The sequence below is a fragment of the Salmo salar genome, chromosome ssa26, assembly GCF_905237065.1.
Source record: "Salmo salar chromosome ssa26, Ssal_v3.1, whole genome shotgun sequence".
Classification (NCBI taxonomy): domain Eukaryota; kingdom Metazoa; phylum Chordata; class Actinopteri; order Salmoniformes; family Salmonidae; genus Salmo; species Salmo salar.
The window spans coordinates 37,307,598-37,326,982 of record NC_059467.1 but is presented as its reverse complement, the minus strand read 5'-3'; the positions used below and the strand labels follow the sequence as shown (position 1 = coordinate 37,326,982).

Genomic DNA, 19,385 nt, shown 5'->3' with positions numbered 1-19,385 from the left:
CCCACGGCACTATTTGACAGCCCAGTGACGTGTGTCGGATTGTCTGTGACGTCACCACCAATTTTACAGTCGGAGTTGAAGTGAAAAAAGTAACAAATAGACAGTGTCTGGTTGGGGGTAGGGAAGAGGCGAGAAAAGACGATCCAACAACACCGCGTAGAGTTAGCAAGCCTGCAATCCTGGTTGTTAGATATCGTTCGTTTTTCTTACCTAGCTAGTCTTTTCCGAAGTCCAAGAAAGTTATCGTGGGCTAGCTACTTACGAGTAGAAACGTAACGTTTAACAGAAGGTAAGGCAACGTCAGTTCAAACAAGCTAGCTACTGATAGGTCTGGGTTGCTAGCTGGCTAGCCAGTATATATCGCACTAACTTTTAACGATGCTTTGGATCTTTATTTAGCTACAGCATCTAATGTTCTGGTACAGCTAAGTTATCTAATTAACGTTAGTGTGACTATATATACACGATATACTATCCTGCCAGTGCTACTACGTTAGCTAGCTAGTTAACGTCGTTAGCTGCTGTAACTGTATCATACAGTGTATGACCTCGGTCCTTGAAAACTAGGTTAGCGTCCACTTATCCAAGGACGGCTAGCCTGCACAAAACTTTAACACTTGATGCTAACTAACGTTAGCTAGTTTTTGTAATTTTTTAAAATGTTACATTCCCTGTTTTAAAGTTAGATTTTAACTATAATAGGTCAGTAGAGACGATATGCATAGGCAGTTAACGACATCATAATCATGTTGATGTCAGCAACTTCTTAGACGTACAGTAGATAACGTTTACTTAACGTTACACGGATAAATGGCAGTTAACTAAGAGGTCGCTAACGTTACATTTACGTTATGGCTGGTTACAATACTTTCTCGGTGACAATTTGTTATTATACTTGTTTTCTGTCACTATTGTATGGGGGTGTATACTTTCACATACCCTGTCCAACCAGCTGTGTTTTTAAAAGGCTGTAAATGATTGACGTTTAATTTGTGCAAGACGGTACTATATATGGGCGTGGTTTACTAAACAAACAGCCAATGACAATGGATTATGTGTAGTCAGTTGAGTGCGTTCAGTTGTGGGATCATTCTGCGTATGATGTCGGATCTAATCTGCTGGTGTAGAGACGAAGAAAGAGAGGAGTAGGAGAGAGGGGGAAATTGGTACGTTTCTTGAGGTTGGTCCAATACAAAGTTACATGATTGTGATGGACACCCATTTCAGGTTTATTCTCAGCCAACGTTATTTGTCTCTGCCTAAGTTGCCTGTTACAATTTTGCACTTATCCGAACAATATTGGGCACTGTTGAGACGGCAGTAAAACGATAATACAGGCTAGGCTGGGGATTTATAACAACATTTGTCACACAGTTCCGTGTGATTTTAATCGCAATTTACTACACTCACTGCAAACTACTGTAAGAGCTCCTGACTAGGTACATTGTTGCAAGTTTTCATTGTCTGATTTATATGTTTGGATAATGTTGTGTAGTTAATGGCAGCATTTATTTTCCCAGTTTGATATTGTAGCTAATGTGCTTGGGACTAGGACAATCAAATAGCTTTTATGACGTTATAGTACAATTCCCTTTGCTTTGTTGCATCTCAGAGTTTATATTGGACTATTTTGAGTCCCAATGGAGGAATCATACTTCCTCTGTTACTGCTAGGTCCGTCTACTTCTAGAGACCCAGTGTTGCTGTATCTGTAGCAAAACAGCTGTTCAGTTAAAATGATGGCACACTAGCTAAATAAACAAAGCCAATGGCAAATTGTAATGTAGGCTAACACCTGTGATGTCATGTGGATGTAGGCTAGCCTATGGCAATGGGTTCCTGTGACTTGGATAGTGTTGGCCTATTCAAACAACACTAGTAGGCTATTACCCCAGCCTATCAGAACAGTTATTTAGTTATATTAGTTCCCCCAAACCACATGATGCCATTTGAGATGGAATCAGTTGACAATGACAAGTCCCTGGCCGATACCCTCAGATTACATCCTTGCTAGTAGAGGAGAGAGTTCTTTCCACAGCCAAGGTGACGGTATCGGCCTATCTGTGTGAGAGTCAGCATGTAGCCTATAGTCATGTGTGACAGTCTTTGTTGAACTGGTTCACTGTGGTTGCACAACTAGGCCAGTGACATAACTGTCCTTAGCCTATGCTGTGATGTGTGCAACAAGGCTTCAGCTGGAGTTCATAAGTTTGTTTTCCATATTTCAGCTAAACTGAATGTGTAGGTCTACACATGTTTTGGCATTTAGATAGGCCTTATGTCTCTTACCTGTTAGCTAAGACATATGATTAGGGAAGATGTTCAGGCTAGTCTACATATTGGATTCCTCACCATGTTTGTTAAAGACACGTTACTGTACTGCGTAACAATGGCATGCCAGACATAGTTTCAGCTCCAGGTAGGCCTAATGCTTGTTGTGTTCTCTGAATTATTCACCTCTCACCAGGTGCGAGTCCTAAATGGCACCCTATTCTCTATATAGTGCACTACTTTTGACCAGGACCCGTAGGGCTATGTAGGGAATACTATGGTGCCATTGTTTTGGACTGGAGCATCTCTCATTGGCCTGCTGTAAAGACAGTCCACATCATTTCTATGTTCAACCTGAGAAAGTAGCCTGCTGTGTCTGAAGTCCACTTATCCCTTCCACGTAGCATACCGTAATTTCCGGACTATTAAGCGCACCTGAATATAAGCCGCACCCACTGAATTAAATGTATTTTATTTTATTTTGAACATAAATAAGCCGCACATGTCTATAAGCCGCAGGTGCCTACCGGTACATTGAAACAAATGAACTTTACACAGCTTTAACGAAACACGGCTTGTAACAAAAATAAATAGGCTTTAACGAAACACGGCTTGTAACAAAAATAAATAGGCTTTAACGAAACACGGCTTGTAACAAAAATAAATAGGCTTTAACGAAACACGGCTTGTAACAAAAATAAATAGGCTTTAATGAAACACGGCTTGTAACAAAAATAAATGGGCTTTAACGAAGCATGGCTTTTAATAAAAAATTAGCAGTAAACAGTAGCCTACCAAGAAAGTCATTGGTCACCATCTTCCTCCTCCTGTGCACTGAAACCACTGAAACCATCTCCTTCGGTGTCGGAGTTGAATAGCCTCAGAATTGCTTCATCCGATATTGGATCGTTTTAATTGTCGCTCTCGTCACTTTCATCTGGAGGCAAATCCCCCGCTGAGCCCTCTTCAACATGCAGCAGTCCAGCCTTTCGAAACCCGTTGATGATAGTGGATTTTTTGACAATGCTCCACGCTGTCAGGACCCACTGGCAGACTTGACCATAAGGTGCTCTTCGCATGCGGCCCGTTTTTAGTGAAGGATTTCTCCCCACTTGTCATTCAAGCCTCCCGCTGAATACGGAGCGCCACCTTAAATGCACGATTTACACTGATGTCGAGTGGCTGCAAATACTTTGTTGTACCCCCAGGAATCAGGGTGACAAAATGACTACCGTAATCAGAATGATGGGAAGTTTGAGCGCGCTCGATTTTAATCTAAACAGTAAACAAAAAAGTTGTTTGACCTTAACCCGTTCGGCAATTTCATTGGTCTAATGAAAGCTTCATGCCGCCAAAAAACTGAGCACGTCACAGAAAGCGGGAAAAATCCATATATTAGCCGCGTCATTGTTTAAGCCGCGAAGTTCAAAGCGTGGGAAAAAAGTTGCGGTTTATAGTCCGGAAATTACGGTACTCAAGCTTGATCTGATTTCGGTCTATATGCATTGATGACGTTTGTGAGTTTCTCTCTCACGTGTGTGTTTGTTTGTTTGGGATTGTTACTATTGTAGATTTTAAATGGCAGATTACATAACATAATCTAGACTAGATGAGGCCATTGTGAAATCTCACTGCAATTAATCTGGTGATTGGCATCAAGGAGGCAGGGGTAGAGAAATGGGGCAATGATTGGTGTAAAGAAGGGGAGCGAGGAGGGACTTGAATTACAGTAATATTGAGAAGGACAGAATGGAATGGTGCTGATCTGCAGAACCTGAGATCTGAGCCTGTATTTATCAAGTCTCAAAGTAGGAGTGTTGATCTAGGATCAGTTGAGCCTTTCAGATCATAATGAATCAAATTATTATGGACAGGCAGGATCTGATTCCTAGATCAGACACTTCATAAATACGGGCTCTGGATAAGTTGTATTAGTTGTATGTACAGGATACACATGGTATACACCGTCCAACGAAATGCTTACTTAGGACCTCTACATGTCTCTTCCACCAGTAGGCTATTTCAGATCAAAGGAGAAAAATCACACAGGCACGGCACAAATTCTGAACTTGGCACAGGACCTGAGCAAAAGGAGAGCCTGTAGGTGGTCTATGGGTTCAGGCTGTAGCAATAGAGTGTTAATCTCAGCTCACTGTTAGCATGATCTTCATTGAGTTAACCTGCTGTTGTATCGTTCTTTCTTTTCACCATGGTTTTCTTGGTATTTCAGCCCCTCTGTGAGTGGTTGCTATCCACCCTGATTAAAGACAGTCCCTGAGATTACCACTAGATTATTCTCTTTCTCTCTCTCAAATCACTCTGTTTATGTAAAAGATAGAATTAGGATGGTGAAGTCCATGTCACAATGAAGTCAAATGATGTCCTCTCCGTACTACCTTAAGAGCCCAGTACGATGCTGACGACACTGGCGTCACACGTCCACACTATCTTAAACTTGTTATGCTTTCTGTATATTTTCCTATGCATTCTCAGGGTAGTGAAGCAGCCCTCCCTATCCTGTCTCCCATGGAGGAAATGGCAGTGTACTAAACCATACACCAGATGTCCAACCCAGCAGATGCACCATTACATCACTACTACCCAGATCAGTGTTACCATATCCAGGCTTAGTTTAGACTACGTCCCAAATGGCACCCTATTCCCTATATTTGGGCTCCCGAGTGGTGCAGCAGTCTAAGGCACTGCATCTCGGTGCTAGAGGCGTCGCTACAGACACTGATTCAATTCCAGGCAGTATCACAACCGGCTGTGATTGGGAGTCCCATAGTGCGTTGTCCGGGTTTGGTCGGTGTAGGCCGTCATTGTAAATAAGAATTTGTTTTTAACTGACTTTCCTAGTTAAATACATAAAATATAGTGCACTACTTTTGAGCAGGGCCTAATATAATGTAATTTGGGGTGCATCCTTATGTAGCTTATGCGACATTAGCAGAGTTTTCATTTCTGTGGCTTCTTTGATGTTTTGACATAGTAGCCTAAGTGTTACAAAGAGTGTAGGCTATCAACATGACTATGGAGCAGTAGCTTGTATCGAATTAGGCCTAATGCTGTTTCCCGCACAGAAAATGAGGCAGCATAGAATGTATTAGGCCCAATTATATAGCCTAGTGCAGGGATCATCAACTAGATTCAGCCGCAGGCAGATGGTCAGGGGGCCAGAACCTAATTACTGTAAACTGCAAGAAGCCCAAACAGATCATTTGACTAAAATAGTCATTTCAAACCTTACTTACATTTGTGTATGATCACATATCTCTTTATGTGTGGAAATACTTTGGAAAAGATCTCAAATTAATTTAGAGCTGGTTTGCTGGTGTTTTTAGTCTTTTGTCCCTTTTTCTTGCTCAGAAAACTTGGTGGGGGGGCAAATAAATTGAACTGCAGGCTGCCAGTTGGGGAACCCTGGCCTTGCTAACCCTGTTAGCCTACGCCGAGGCTGTATTTGACCTGTAGTTAGTCTCTGTCTCTAGGCTGTATTTGACCTGTAGTTAGTCTGTCTCTAGGCTGTATTTGACCTGTAGTTAGTCTCTGTCTCTAGGCTGTATTTGACCTGTAGTTAGTCTCTCTGCTCTCTAGTCTCTCTGTCTCTAGGCTGTATTTGACCTGTAGTTAGTCTCTCTGCTCTCTAGTCTCTCTGTCTAGGCTGTATTTGACCTGTAGTTAGTCTCTCTGTCTCTAGGCTGTATTTGACCTGTAGTTAGTCTCTCTGTCTCTAGGCTGTATTTGACCTGTAGTTAGTCTAACACCTACTTGAAGTGGTCTTTTGAAAGGTTCATGCATAATAGGATATTAACTTGTTATCCAATGTTCTTTTTACTGCATGAATAAAGGTGAAAGTTAAATCTTTCAGAGTTCTTTGAAAGGCCCAGTGCAGTCAGTCGTGATTTTCCTGTGTTTTTTTATATATATATATATATATATATATATATATATATATATATATTTCCACACTGCGGTTGGAATAATATTGTGAAAAAAGATGGTAATGCGTTAGTGTAAGCGCTGTTTGAAAAGATTTCGGCCTGTTTTGGTGGGATGAATTTTTGGCCTTCCATGGTGACATCACCATGCGATAAATTAGTTAATAGACCAATAAGAAAGAAAGTTCCAAACCTCTCTGCCAATAACAGATCGTTTTCACTTTTACCCTCCCCACTCATACCACTTCCAGACAGTCCAAGCAAAATTCTTGCTTGAGAAATTGCACTTTGCTAAGAAGCTATTGACTGTACAGCAGCTGTCTAGTGCCCTTATCATGGAGAAGATGATTTATCATGTAGTGGTCCTGTCAACACCAGGCTACACATCCAGTTCATCATGTAGTGGTCCTGTCAACACCAGGCTACACATCCAGTTCATCATGTAGTGGTCCTGTCACCACCAGGCTACACATCCAGTTCATCATGTAGTGGTCCTGTCACCACCAGGCTACACATCCAGTTCATCATGTAGTGGTCCTGTCAACACCAGGCTACACATCCAATTCATCATGTAGTGGTCCTGTCAACACCAGGCTACACATCCAATTCATCATGTAGTGGTCCTGTCAACACCAGGCTACACATCCAATTCATCATGTAGTGGTCCTGTCAACACCAGGCTACACATCCAGTTCATCATGTAGTGGTCCTGTCAACACCAGGCTACACATCCAATTCATCATGTAGTGGTCCTGTCAACACCAGGCTACACATCCAATTCATCATGTAGTGGTCCTGTCAACACCAGGCTACACATCCAGTTCATCATGTAGTGGTCCTGTCAACACCAGGCTACACATCCAATTCATCATGTAGTGGTCCTGTCAACACCAGGCTACACATCCAGTTCATCATGTAGTGGTCCTGTCAACACCAGGCTACACATCCAGTTCATCATGTAGTGGTCCTGTCAACACCAGGCTACACATCCAGTTCATCATGTAGTGGTCCTGTCAACACCAGGCTACACATCCAATTCATCATGTAGTAGTCCTGTCAACACCAGGCTACACATCCAGTTCATCATGTAGTGGTCCAGTCAACACCAGGCTACACATCCAGTTCATCATGTAGTTGTCCTGTCAACAGGTCCTGTGTGGCTCAGTTGATATAGCATGGTGTTTGCAACGCCAGGGTTGTGGGTTCGATTCCCACGGGGGACCAGTACGGAGAAAAAAATGTATGAAATGTATGCATTCACTACTGTAAGTCGCTCTGGATAAGAGCGTCTGCTAAATGACTAAAATGTAATGTAAAATGTCTATGCTCTCTAGTCTCTCTGTCTAGGCTGTATTTGACCTGTAGTTAGTCTCTGTCTCTAGGCTGTATTTGACCTATAGTTAGTCTCTCTGCTCTCTAGTCTCTCTGTCTAGGCTGTATTTGACCTGTAGTTAGTCTCTCTGCTCTCTAGTCTCTCTGTCTAGGCTGTATTTGACCTGTAGTTAGTCTCTCTGCTCTCTAGTCTCTCTGTCTCTAGGCTGTATTTGACCTGTAGTTAGTCTCTCTGTTCTCTAGTCTCTCTGTCTAGGCTGTATTTGACCTGTAGTTAGTCTCTCTGCTCTCTAGTCTCTCTGTCTAGGCTGTATTTGACCTGTAGTTAGTCTCTCTGCTCTCTAGTCTCTCTGTCTAGGCTGTATTTGACCTGTAGTTAGTCTCTCTGCTCTCTAGTCTCTCTGTCTAGGCTGTATTTGACCTGTAGTTAGTCTCTCTGCTCTCTAGTCTCTGTCTCTAGGCTGTATTTGACCTGTAGTTAGTCTCTCTGCTCTCTAGTCTCTCTGTCTCTAGGTCACCCATATCCAGTTGTACTGGTGACATAAGCAGCCTCTTTCCCTACCCCTCTTCTTACCCTCTTCTCTCAAGTCTGTGTCAGCCTGTCACTTGTTATACAGGAGAGTGACTGTGAGGCTTAGGTTTTTCGTCTGATTTTTAATACAGCACATTTTAACTCTGCACTTAGGCTATATGTAGTTTTCACTGGCTTACAAGGGCAGGCTGGCCCAGAGAGAAACAGAAGTGAGAGTTACACCATATACACTCAGCAGTCGGTCAGAGATTGGGCTTGACCAAAGACACAGATTAGTAGTAGCTACTTTTATCTTCCACTTTCAGCAATTAACCTACATAGGAGAGCTATGTGTTAATATCAGATAGCCTAAGTACCAGTGATTTATACATTTTCAGTGCTTAGGTCATTGTGTTGCCATAGAATGATCCAGGGCATCGTGATGCAACAAACAACTTCTAGAACTTGTGAGTCCAAGTTTAGGGAATTGTGACCAACTTGTTTTGGTTTACACCACTTTCAATGCTACAGCCGGCTGGCTAGAGATTGTCTTCTAATCTTCCTTCCTTCCGGTCCTGTGTGTCTCAGTTGGTAAGAGTATGGCACTAGCAACACCACAGTTGTGTTCAATTACCACAAGGATCACACACTTTTATCCAAGGTGACTTTTAGAATAAGTGTGTGCTAAGTGGTATAGCCTTTTGCAGCAGCACACTGGGCAGCTCCGCTCTCTTTTCAAGAAACTAGCCTTTGGCTTTCACCAATACCTAAGCATTTTTTAGACCTAGGCAGCAGCCAATCCTGAAATGGCGTGATAGCCATATTGACCTTTGAACTCTCCCCTCTTGACCTCCACAGGAGGGACATGGCCCAGGAGACCAACCAGAACCAAGGGCCGCTGCTCTGCACCACGGGCTGCGGTTTCTACAGCAACCCGCGAAACAATGGCATGTGTTCGATGTGCTACAAGGACTTCCTCCAGAGACAAAACAACAATGGACGAGTCAGTCCACCAGGTGAGTAGGAAAGAAATTCCCCAGAGCTTTCCAGTATCTTATTGATCATTTAGTTAATCAATCAAAAAAGACCTGTTAGACCAAAATATTGACACTGACCCATTTGACTTTTGACTGGGTGAGCATGATTTCTGGTGTTTGGGACTTACTATTTCACAATGAAGTCAGTTTAAAAAAAATGACTGAAGTTTGTTTGAAAGACTAATGATAGCGACAGTAACTCCAGACAGTGACTAACTTTAGACAGTGTCTCATTTGAGTGAGTGACTTTTGCCACAGATGATCCATTATATTGAGCAGATACCCAATTAAAAGAAATGTTAAAAATGGAAGGCAGTCGGGAGGAGGTAAGATCAAGTTGGCCCATTCTAGCCAATGAGAGGGCAGATGCCTGTATGAACAACAGGCACAACTCCAATAGAAGGTGTTTCTCTGAGTTTCCGGGATGTCATGTATCCTACTAATATCAGTACACTCGTAACAACCTAAGCATTATAAAATGTATATTCCATCAAATAAGCCATTACATTTTATGTTAATCAAATTCTACAAGGGGCGAAAGAAATGCACACCTATTTAGGCGAGGTGCTGGCTAGCGGAGTAGAACACCTGTTTAGGTGAGGTGCTGGCTAGCGGAGTAGAACACCTGTTTAGGTGAGGTGCTGGCTAGCGGAGTAGAACACCTGTTTAGGCGAGGTGCTGGCTAGCGGAGTAGAACACCTGTTTAGGCGAGGTGCTGGCTAGCGGAGTAGAACACCTGTTTAGGCGAGGTGCTGGCTAGCGGAGTAGAACACTTGAAACATTTAAAGGAGAGCCCACACTCTAGGAGCTCAGATCCAATAATTTAATAACCTAATATCCAACGTTTTGACTGACAAGCTGTCTTCATCAGGGTAAGATTCTATCAAATTCTACACTCATTGACCTACATCCAAAAACTCCTTGCTTGGTGAGTGAAAAATAAAACTGCCACCTGCTGGAGAAGACAGATTTTTGGGCCCAGTTGTCCCTCTCGCTTTGCCTCTTCCTCTCCGTTTTGGGACTGCTCTGATGTAAGTGTGTGTTGTCGTTGCAGTGTCGTCCTCGGCGGCGGTTAGCAGCCTGGGGGAGTCCCTCCTAGCCCAGTGCTCAGAGAGCAGTACTGTAGACGTGCCGTCAGCCACGACCCACACAGCCATCAGGATGAACAGGTACAGTAGGTATAGAGCTACTCTTCTCTGAAACACGCTACAAGCATGATCACACCACCACCATGTCTACGGTGTAGCTGCCAAGCCAGCCATGCAACATACAGTATAGGATACACACGCCATGTGGAAATGATTGTAATAAAGTAGCCTATGTGAAACGTAGGTACACTAGATGTATACAGCCCTTTCTATAAAGATGTAGTTATTACTGTACGTACGCAATGCCCCAAAAAAACACATGGCAATCCTGCATACTTGCACACCAGTTTATAATTGTGGGGCTGCACACGTCTGTGTATATTTGCTACGCAATTAAGTAGAATCATTTTGCGTCGCTATTTGTAGTTCTTGCATTGCTTACTACGTACGGTCAAGGCTAGTATTACGGTGGATTATTATTATTTTAAACCTGGATCATTTATTTCCTCTTACAAAATTCAAAGATGTTGTGTCATTTTAAATTAGTGTGTCAATCATGAAGTGGTTTCTCTGCGGAAGGGAAGGTTATTTTTGCACCATGGTCTTCCTGTACCCCATTGAAGTACAGTACAAGGAAGTCAATCATCTCTAGTTCTGTCTGAATAGTGTGATGTCATCTCCCTGGACGCTTCTGTCTCTTCTATGAGACAGATTCCACTTGCCATGTCCGTTTCCCCTCCCAGTGTGTGTTAACCACAGAAGGTCTCGTGTCTTATCTAATGAGCTCTGTCTTTGTCTATCTGTACCATACCTAGCCTGCTGAAATCTACAGGGACACTGTTTTCTCAAACACACAGAAAATGATTTGAAATAAAAAAAATCACTGTATAGAATTGAGTACTGCTCATTTCTCTACAGTCGTTACGGTTTTATCCATTTAATACACTTTTTATTGCTTCAACATAGAGCTACAAGCTTTCAATCTCTATAACCACAGAGAGACACTATTATGAAGCCACAGTGGACAGCTGCCACTAAGTCTTTCTGGATAAGAGCGTCTGCTAAATGACTCATGTGAATGCCAGTCATTCTGACTGTCTGACAGTGAGGTGGGCATTAGTGGTGAAATGCTTTGTAATATGATTGCCATAGTTGATGACAATGAGCTGCATGTCATTGGATTTTACAGTCAGTTTTCTTCCTTCAGTGCATTTTCAGAAAAATCCTGAATAGGATTAAATTGAAGTCTTCAAGTGCATCAATTTCATAATACTGTATATAACTAGTCTAGTCTTCTAATCTAGACTACCAACTGATGGATCATGCTTTTGTCTAATTGAACACTTCCATTTTTTTTCTTCCAGGGTTGTATCTAGCCAGTCATTCTTAACGGCAGCACCAGCTACTCATTCAGAAGAGGAGAGTACAGCCACGTCTGAAGACCTGAAAACAGAAGAGATACAGGGTGTGTATTACCAGCGCGTTTCACACAAACCTTTTCTCATAGGGACGAGTCGATCCTCATTTGAGATCTGCACGTGTTACTCACATTTCTGTGCTAGATGTCATTGACATGAATGCACAATTTACACGTTTTCTCATTGACATCAAAGCATGGTTTACATAAGACTTGAGTTATGCAGGCGAATCTCAAGTTAGGATTCAGACAATAGTGCTGTTGCTTTGCTACCCTCTCATGTTCCTGTGAATAGCCTGAGGTCTCACACACACACACACACACACACACCAAATGCGGGCTCACTACCATGGGAACCCTTCACCTCATACCCTCTTGCAGTCAATCTCAGTCCATGGGGTGGTTTTACACACAGACACACATTGTTGTCCCATCTCTATTAGCTTAGAGATCGGTAGTAGAGAAAGCCCAAAGATCAGCCTAGGGATTTCAGGAAGGATTTCAGACACAATCCTCTCTTGCTGGATTACAGTTACACTGGTTCTCTAGTGTTTCCGTCTACCCTCTTCTAGAACAGTTGCACTGGTTCTCTAGTGTTTCTCTCTACCCTCTTCTAGAACAGTTGCACTGGTTCTCTAGTGTTTCTGTCTACCCTCTTCTAGAACAGTTGCACTGGTTCTCTAGTGTTTCTGTCTACCCTCTTCTAGAACAGTTGCACTGGTTCTCTAGTGTTTCTCTCTACCCTCTTCTAGACCAGTTACACTGGTTCTCTAGTGTTTCTGTCTACCCTCTTCTAGAACAGTTGCACTGGTTCTCTAGTGTTTCCGTCTACCCTCTTCTAGAACAGTTGCACTGGTTCTCTAGTGTTTCCGTCTACCCTCTTCTAGAACAGTTGCACTGGTTCTCTAGTGTTTCCGTCTACCCTCTTCTAGAACAGTTGCACTGGTTCTCTAGTGTTTCCGTCTACCCTCTTCTAGAACAGTTGCACTGGTTCTCTAGTGTTTCCGTCTACCCTCTTCTAGAACAGTTGCACTGGTTCTCTAGTGTTTCCGTCTACCCTCTTCTAGAACAGTTGCACTGGTTCTCTAGTGTTTCCGTCTACCCTCTTCTAGAACAGTTGCACTGGTTCTCTAGTGTTTCCGTCTACCCTCTTCTAGAACAGTTGCACTGGTTCTCTAGTGTTTCCGTCTACCCTCTTCTAGAACAGTTGCACTGGTTCTCTAGTGTTTCCGTCTACCCTCTTCTAGAACAGTTGCACTGGTTCTCTAGTGTTTCCGTCTACCCTCTTCTAGAACAGTTGCACTGGTTCTCTAGTGTTTCCGTCTACCCTCTTCTAGAACAGTTGCACTGGTTCTCTTTTCAAGTATTCGTTTCGGTATTTCACTATGGGATACGCCCCCAGCGTTTGTGTGATATATAGCACAGGGCAGTCTGTCGTCAGGATAAGCTTGTCTGGCAATACGGGACTCAGTATATCCCATAGTGAAATACCGAAACTAATAGTTGAAAGAGAACTATAGGTTACGACTGTAACCCCGGTTCTCTGATAGTATGAGTGAGGTATTTCACCAGAACACCCTCCTTGCATGAGCAGGGAAGAGGTGTGGCTTATTCGTTAATGACTCAGATATGTTGGGCTCTTTATAGGGTAGGAGGGACACGCTTTCCTGACTCGCACGTCTCCACGTCCAGCCAATCATGGCTGGCGTAGTGTAATAAGGCTTCTGCCGAATACGCTGGGGGCGTATCCCATAGTGAAATCCCTCACTCATACTATCAGAGAACCGGGGTTACAGTCATAAGCTATAGTTCTCTAGTGTTTCTGTCTTCTAGAACAGTTACAGTACAGACACCCAATTCAACATTTGATAAAGAGGAACTGTGTTAGATGGGTAGAAAATACCCCAAAGTGTTTTAAGCTTTGTCTTGAATTACAAACCAGTCGCTAAAGTTTGTGTGTCTGTGTCTGTGTGTCTCTGTGTATGTCTGTGTGTCTCTGTGTATGTCTGTGTGTCTCTATGTGTATGTCTGTGTGTCTCTATGTGTATGTCTGTGTGTCTCTATGTGTGTGTCTGTGTGTCTCTATGTGTGTGTCTGTGTGTCTCTATGTGTGTGTCTGTGTGTCTCTATGTGTGTGTCTCTATGTGTGTGTCTCTATGTGTGTGTCTCTATGTGTGTGTCTCTATGTGTATGTCTGTGTGTCTCTATGTGTGTGTCTCTGTGTGTCTATATGTGTATGTCTGTGTCTCTCTATGTGTATGTCTGTGTGTCTCTATGTGTATGTATGTGTCTCTGTGTGTGTCTATATGTGTATGTCTGTGTCTCTCTATGTGTATGTCTGTGTGTCTCTATGTGTATGTCTGTGTGTCTCTATGTGTGTCTCTGTGTGTCTATATGTGTATGTCTGTGTCTCTATGTCTGTGTCTCTATGTGTATGTCTGTGTGTCTCTGTGTATGTCTCTATATGTGTGTGTCTGTGTCTCTATCTGTGTGTCTCTATGTGTATGTCTCTATGTGTGTGTCTGTGTCTCTATCTGTGTGTCTCTATGTGTATGTCTCTATATGTGTGTGTCTGTGTCTCTATCTGTGTGTCTCTATGTGTATGTCTCTATATGTGTGTGTCTGTGTCTCTATCTGTGTGTCTCTATCTGTGTGTCTCTATGTGTGTCTCTATGTGTGTCTCTATGTGTGTCTCTCTATGTGTGTGTCTCTATGTGTGTGTCTCTATGTGTATGTCTGTGTGTCTCTATGTGTGTGTCTCTATGTGTGTGTGTGTCTCTATGTGTGTGTGTCTCTATGTGTGTGTGTCTCTATGTGTGTGTGTCTCTATGTGTGTGTGTGTCTCTATGTGTGTGTGTGTCTCTATGTGTGTGTGTCTCTGTCTCTGTGTGTGTGTGTGTGTGTGTCTCTGTGTGTCTCTGTGTGTCTCTGTGTGTGTGTGTGTGTCTGTGTGTGTGTGTCTGTGTGTGTCTATGTGTATGTCTGTGTATGTCTATGTGTGTCTCTATGTGTGTATGTCTGTGTCTCTCTATGTGTATGTCTGTGTGTCTCTATGTGTATGTATGTGTCTCTGTGTGTGTCTATATGTGTATGTCTGTGTGTGTCTATATGTGTATGTCTGTGTCTCTCTATGTGTATGTCTGTGTGTCTCTATGTGTATGTCTGATGTGTGTCTCTGTGTGTCTATATGTGTATGTCTGTGTCTCTATGTCTGTGTCTCTATGTGTATGTCTGTGTGTCTCTATGTGTATGTCTGTGTGTCTCTATGTGTATGTCTGTGTGTCTCTGTGTATGTCTCTATATGTGTGTGTCTGTGTCTCTATCTGTGTGTCTCTATGTGTATGTCTCTATATGTGTGTGTCTGTGTCTCTATCTGTGTGTCTCTATGTGTATGTCTCTATATGTGTGTGTCTGTGTCTCTATCTGTGTGTCTCTATGTGTATGTCTCTATATGTGTGTGTCTGTGTCTCTATCTGTGTGTCTCTATGTGTCTCTATGATGTGTGTCTCTATGTGTGTGTCTCTATGTGTGTGTCTCTATGTGTGTGTCTGTGTGTCTCTATGTGTATGTCTGTGTGTCTCTATGTGTATGTCTGTGTGTCTCTATGTGTGTGTGTCTCTATGTGTGTGTGTCTCTATGTGTGTGTGTCTCTATGTGTGTGTGTGTGTCTCTATGTGTGTGTGTCTCTGTGTGTGTGTGTCTCTGTGTGTGTGTGTGTGTGTGTCTCTGTGTGTCTCTGTGTGTGTGTGTGTGTGTCTCTGTGTGTCTGTGTGTGTCTGTGTGTGTGTCTGTGTGTGTGTCTGTGTCTGTGTGTGTCTATGTGTATGTCTGTGTGTGTCTATGTGTATGTCTATGTGTGTCTCTATGTGTGTCTCTGTGTGTCTGTGTGTCTCTATGTGTGTGTGTGTCTGTGTGTCTCTATGTGTATGTCTGTGTGTCTCTATGTGTATGTCTGTGTGTCTCTATGTGTATGTCTGTGTGTCTCTATGTGTATGTCTGTGTGTCTCTATGTGTATGTCTGTGTGTCTCTGTGTATGTCTGTGTGTCTCTATGTGTATGTCTCTGTGTGTATGTCTCTGTGTGTGTGTCTCTGTGTCTGTGTCTCTGTGTGTCTCTATGTGTGTGTGTCTCTATGTGTGTGTCTGTGTGTCTCTATGTGTGTGTCTGTGTGTCTCTATGTGTGTGTCTCTATGTGTGTGTCTCTATGTGTGTGTCTCTGTGTGTGTCTCTGTGTCTCTGTGTGTCTCTGTGTCTCTGTGTGTGTGTCTGTGTGTCTCTATGTGTGTGTGTCTATGTGTCTCTATGTGTATGTCTATGTGTGTCTCTGTGTGTCTCTGTGTGTCTGTGTGTCTCTATGTGTGTGTCTATGTGTATGTCTGTGTGTCTCTATGTGTATGTCTGTGTGTCTCTATGTGTATGTCTGTGTGTCTCTATGTGTGTCTCTATGTGTATGTCTGTGTGTCTCTATGTGTATGTCTGTGTGTCTCTATGTGTATGTCTGTGTGTCTCTGTGTGTATGTCTGTGTGTCTCTATGTGTATGTCTCTGTGTGTATGTCTCTGTGTGTGTGTCTCTGTGTCTGTGTCTCTGTGTGTCTCTATGTGTGTGTCTGTGTGTCTCTATGTGTGTGTCTCTATGTGTGTGTCTCTATGTGTGTGTCTGTGTGTCTCTATGTGTGTGTCTCTATGTGTGTGTCTCTGTGTCTCTATGTGTGTCTCTGTGTGTGTGTCTGTGTGTCTCTATGTGTGTGTCTCTATGTGTGTGTCTCTGTGTCTCTATGTGTGTCTCTGTGTGTGTGTCTGTGTGTCTCTATGTGTGTGTCTGTGTGTGTGTCTATGTGTATGTCTCTGTGTGCCTACGTGTGTGTGTGTGTGTGTGTGTGTGCGCAGAGCGAGCACCATGTAGAGCAGCTGTAGAAAGTGAACAGCAGGAGCCCAGCACAGCAGGTAGCTCAGGGACTCGCCCTAATAGACAGGACAGTCAGCCAATGAGAAGCCAGGACAGGAAGTCAGTCAGAAGGCCTGCCCCAGAGGACAGCTCTCGCAAGAGGAAGCTAGAGGAGCCAGATGGAGAGAAGGGTGAGTGAGGACAATCGCGACAAATGGCACCCTATTCCCTATGTGTAGTGCACTATTTCTGACCATGGTCTATGGGGATCTGGTCTAAAGTAGTGCACTACTGTGTATATAGGGTGCCTTTTGGGACGCACACCGTCAGAACAGACGGCTGTCAATGGTTGTTATAATGGCTTATAAGCTTTTAGAGGGGATTGAGTGAGTTCTAGAGAGCGGTGAGAGTCTGAGAACAGCTGCTAGCTGCTTCCCCTGTACCAAGGGTAGCCAAAACCTGGGTTGTATTCATAAGTGCACACCGTAGCAAAACGTTTTGCGATGGAAAACGAAAACAAGTGATTCTTATTGGACAAGTTCAGGTACTCCCCGTTTTGATACATTTCCTTCCGTTTGGTTTCTACTTAATCCCAATGGCTACCTTTCCTTATCTCCTTTCCTCCACGACCACTGATTTTCCATGTCACGATGGGTGAAAGGGTATTGTAGAAACCCCATCCAGTACTATTCACAGGTAATGAAGAAAGGACGCTCTTTGAGAGGACCGGGACACAGTCCCAATCTTCAGGCCCCTTCTAAAAATCATCCCTTCATATCCATATGGTCAAGACTGTACAATATGGGTTTTGTATAAACTTAAAAAGGACACATGTATATAAAAATGTTTACTTTGTTAAGGAGGAAAACTTTACTTTGTTTACTTAAGGAGGAAAAAATATCAAGAAACGAACAATAAAGGAACTGGTTAGTACTTTAACACTTCATTCTTACAGTTGAATGTTTACTGTGTGAATACGTTTACCCAAAGGTACTGGCACCATGCAATAACCCAGTCACTTCTGTTGTGACTTCTCTTCACCATGACAGGGAAAGGGCGCTGGCTTTGTGTCAGATAAACTAAGCTTTTCTACCCATTATGTTCAAAAGTGAAGAAAAACAGAAAAGCAAATGCGTTGTAAAAATGTCTGCATTTTTCGGCTGTTTTCTATTTCCTACTGAAAATATGTTAAGTGGGAACAAGCATAGTAGGCTTCCGCTTCGATCACACTGACAGCGTCCTTGCACAAAATAGTACGCAACATCTGGATATGTATGCTCCGAAAGTTCAACATTCACCTTCTGCTACCATTTCTGTCATGTCGTCTACACAGACAGTTTGACACATCGATAAAAAAGGAGAGACTGTAAAGTTGTTGTTCTGTGTGATCCATCCAGTGTCTGTATCGGTATCCGAGGACACGGACCAGGCCTCGGTAGACGGACAGGACAAACCCTCGGACTCGGACGAACCCAAAGCCGCCAAGAAGAATCGCTGCTTCTCCTGCCGCAAGAAAGTCGGCCTCACGGGTAAGGTTCTGACACATTCTCCTGTTGGCTTAGTGCAGTGACTTAATAGTTCCTATTTTCTCGCTCTGTCACTGTCTCTCTCTGTGTCTGTCTCTGTAAGTACTTGATATCCTGGAGATGCATTTGGCGAACAGCCATTTTTCTTTTTTACCTTCAAACTCTTCCGTCTGTGTACCCAGGCTTCGACTGCCGATGCGGCAACGTGTTCTGCAGCATGCATCGGTACTCAGATGTTCACAACTGCACCTTCAACTACAAGGCCGACGCAGCGGAGAAGATCAGGAAAGCGAACCCTGTCTGCGTCGGGGAGAAGATACAGAAGATCTGAAAACGGGTTTGCCGCGAATCGATGTCCACCCGGAAGCCTGCGGTTTAGATGAACCGTTGACCACCTTTTTGTTTCTCCGTTTCCTCTTTTCATTTGAAGTTGTTTATGTGAGCAACGCTCCATTCCCATCGGACCCTTTAAAATCATGCATGCCAGCTGCAAAAAAAATGTCTTTGTAAATGTATTTTTACTTAACCTGTTTCCTTTTGTAGTTTTAATTCTATTATCCCTTAAATGTTGTGGCTTATGAAAAACCTGAAGATGTAAACAGTTACAATATTTTGATTGATTGATTAATTAGGCTTTAATTACTTTGTTGGGTACTACTGGAAACGCTGTGCTTTTCTGGTGTTAAAAAAAATAATACAAAAAACAAGCATGTTAAAAAGCCTGAAGGATCTTTCCATTCCTCCTTTTGGACTGGATGTAGCCTGACGAAGAGGACGGAACAGGTTGTGTTTTACATTATCAGCGAGAGAGCAGAAACTAGGATTGTGCTGTTGCTCCCAGACCTTTTTGTATAATTGAGTCATTTTAAAGACTGTGATCTGCTGTGTAAAGAGTTTATGTTTATCATATGATTATGAATAGCCTGTATGCATGTTTCCGGTTGTGCGTTTGAGGATTATAAAGTTCATTTATGGGTGCACAGGAGTATGACCTGAATCTATTGTTCTGTATTTATGTTAGTTTATTCACTGTCTTAACTTTGATCTGAATAAAGCTTTAACACATTTTTGAACATTTGAAATGTTATGCATTTGGTACAATTTTCTCAGAAACCAAATGAAGTAAGGTCCAAAAAGTGGTTTTGGGTGTTAATGTGTACTGTCATATAATGCTTTTACACAGGCAGCCCAATTCTGATATTTTTTTGTCAATCATTTGCATTTTGACCAGTCAGATCAGCTCTGAAAAATATGACTGAAAAGATTTTATGTGATTGATCAAAATACCAATTGTTGGGAAAAAGATCAGAATTGTGCTGCCTGTGTAAACGCAGCTTAACCGTCTACTTCATTGATATCACAAAATATCTTCACTAG

At 42.8% G+C, this 19,385-nt stretch overlaps 1 protein-coding gene across 8 annotated transcripts; it reads left to right on the top strand.

The window, feature by feature from the left end:
- Positions 1 to 21: 21 nt before the first annotated feature.
- Positions 22 to 19,090, top strand: LOC106562652 (AN1-type zinc finger protein 6). Of its 8 annotated transcripts, none has more exons than XM_014127619.2 (7): positions 22 to 289; positions 8,913 to 9,070; positions 10,146 to 10,260; positions 11,544 to 11,644; positions 16,485 to 16,673; positions 17,880 to 18,011; positions 18,191 to 19,090. In XM_014127619.2, the coding sequence occupies exons 2-7, from the start codon at positions 8,920 to 8,922 to the stop codon at positions 18,337 to 18,339; spliced, it is 837 nt and encodes a 278-aa protein (XP_013983094.1). In that variant the 5' UTR covers positions 22 to 289; positions 8,913 to 8,919; the 3' UTR covers positions 18,340 to 19,090. The 8 variants fall into 8 exon arrangements, with proteins under 8 accessions (XP_013983094.1, XP_013983091.1, XP_013983097.1 ...); XM_014127616.2 differs by having other exon boundaries at positions 10,146 to 10,269; XM_014127617.2 differs by lacking the exon at positions 22 to 289 and adding an exon at positions 443 to 1,166 and having other exon boundaries at positions 10,146 to 10,269.
- The last annotated feature ends 295 nt before the right edge of the window (positions 19,091 to 19,385 follow it).

Bases quoted from the DNA above. Each gene is read 5' to 3' on its own strand.
- LOC106562652 (XM_014127616.2), top strand. From the start codon at position 8,920: ATGGCCCAGGAGACCAACCAGAACCAAGGGCCGCTGCTCTGCACCACG. The intron at 16,674-17,879 runs GTGAGTGAGGAC...TGATCCATCCAG, and splicing joins GGAGCCAGATGGAGAGAAGG to TGTCTGTATCGGTATCCGAG. The intron at 18,012-18,190 runs GTAAGGTTCTGA...CTGTGTACCCAG, and splicing joins CAAGAAAGTCGGCCTCACGG to GCTTCGACTGCCGATGCGGC.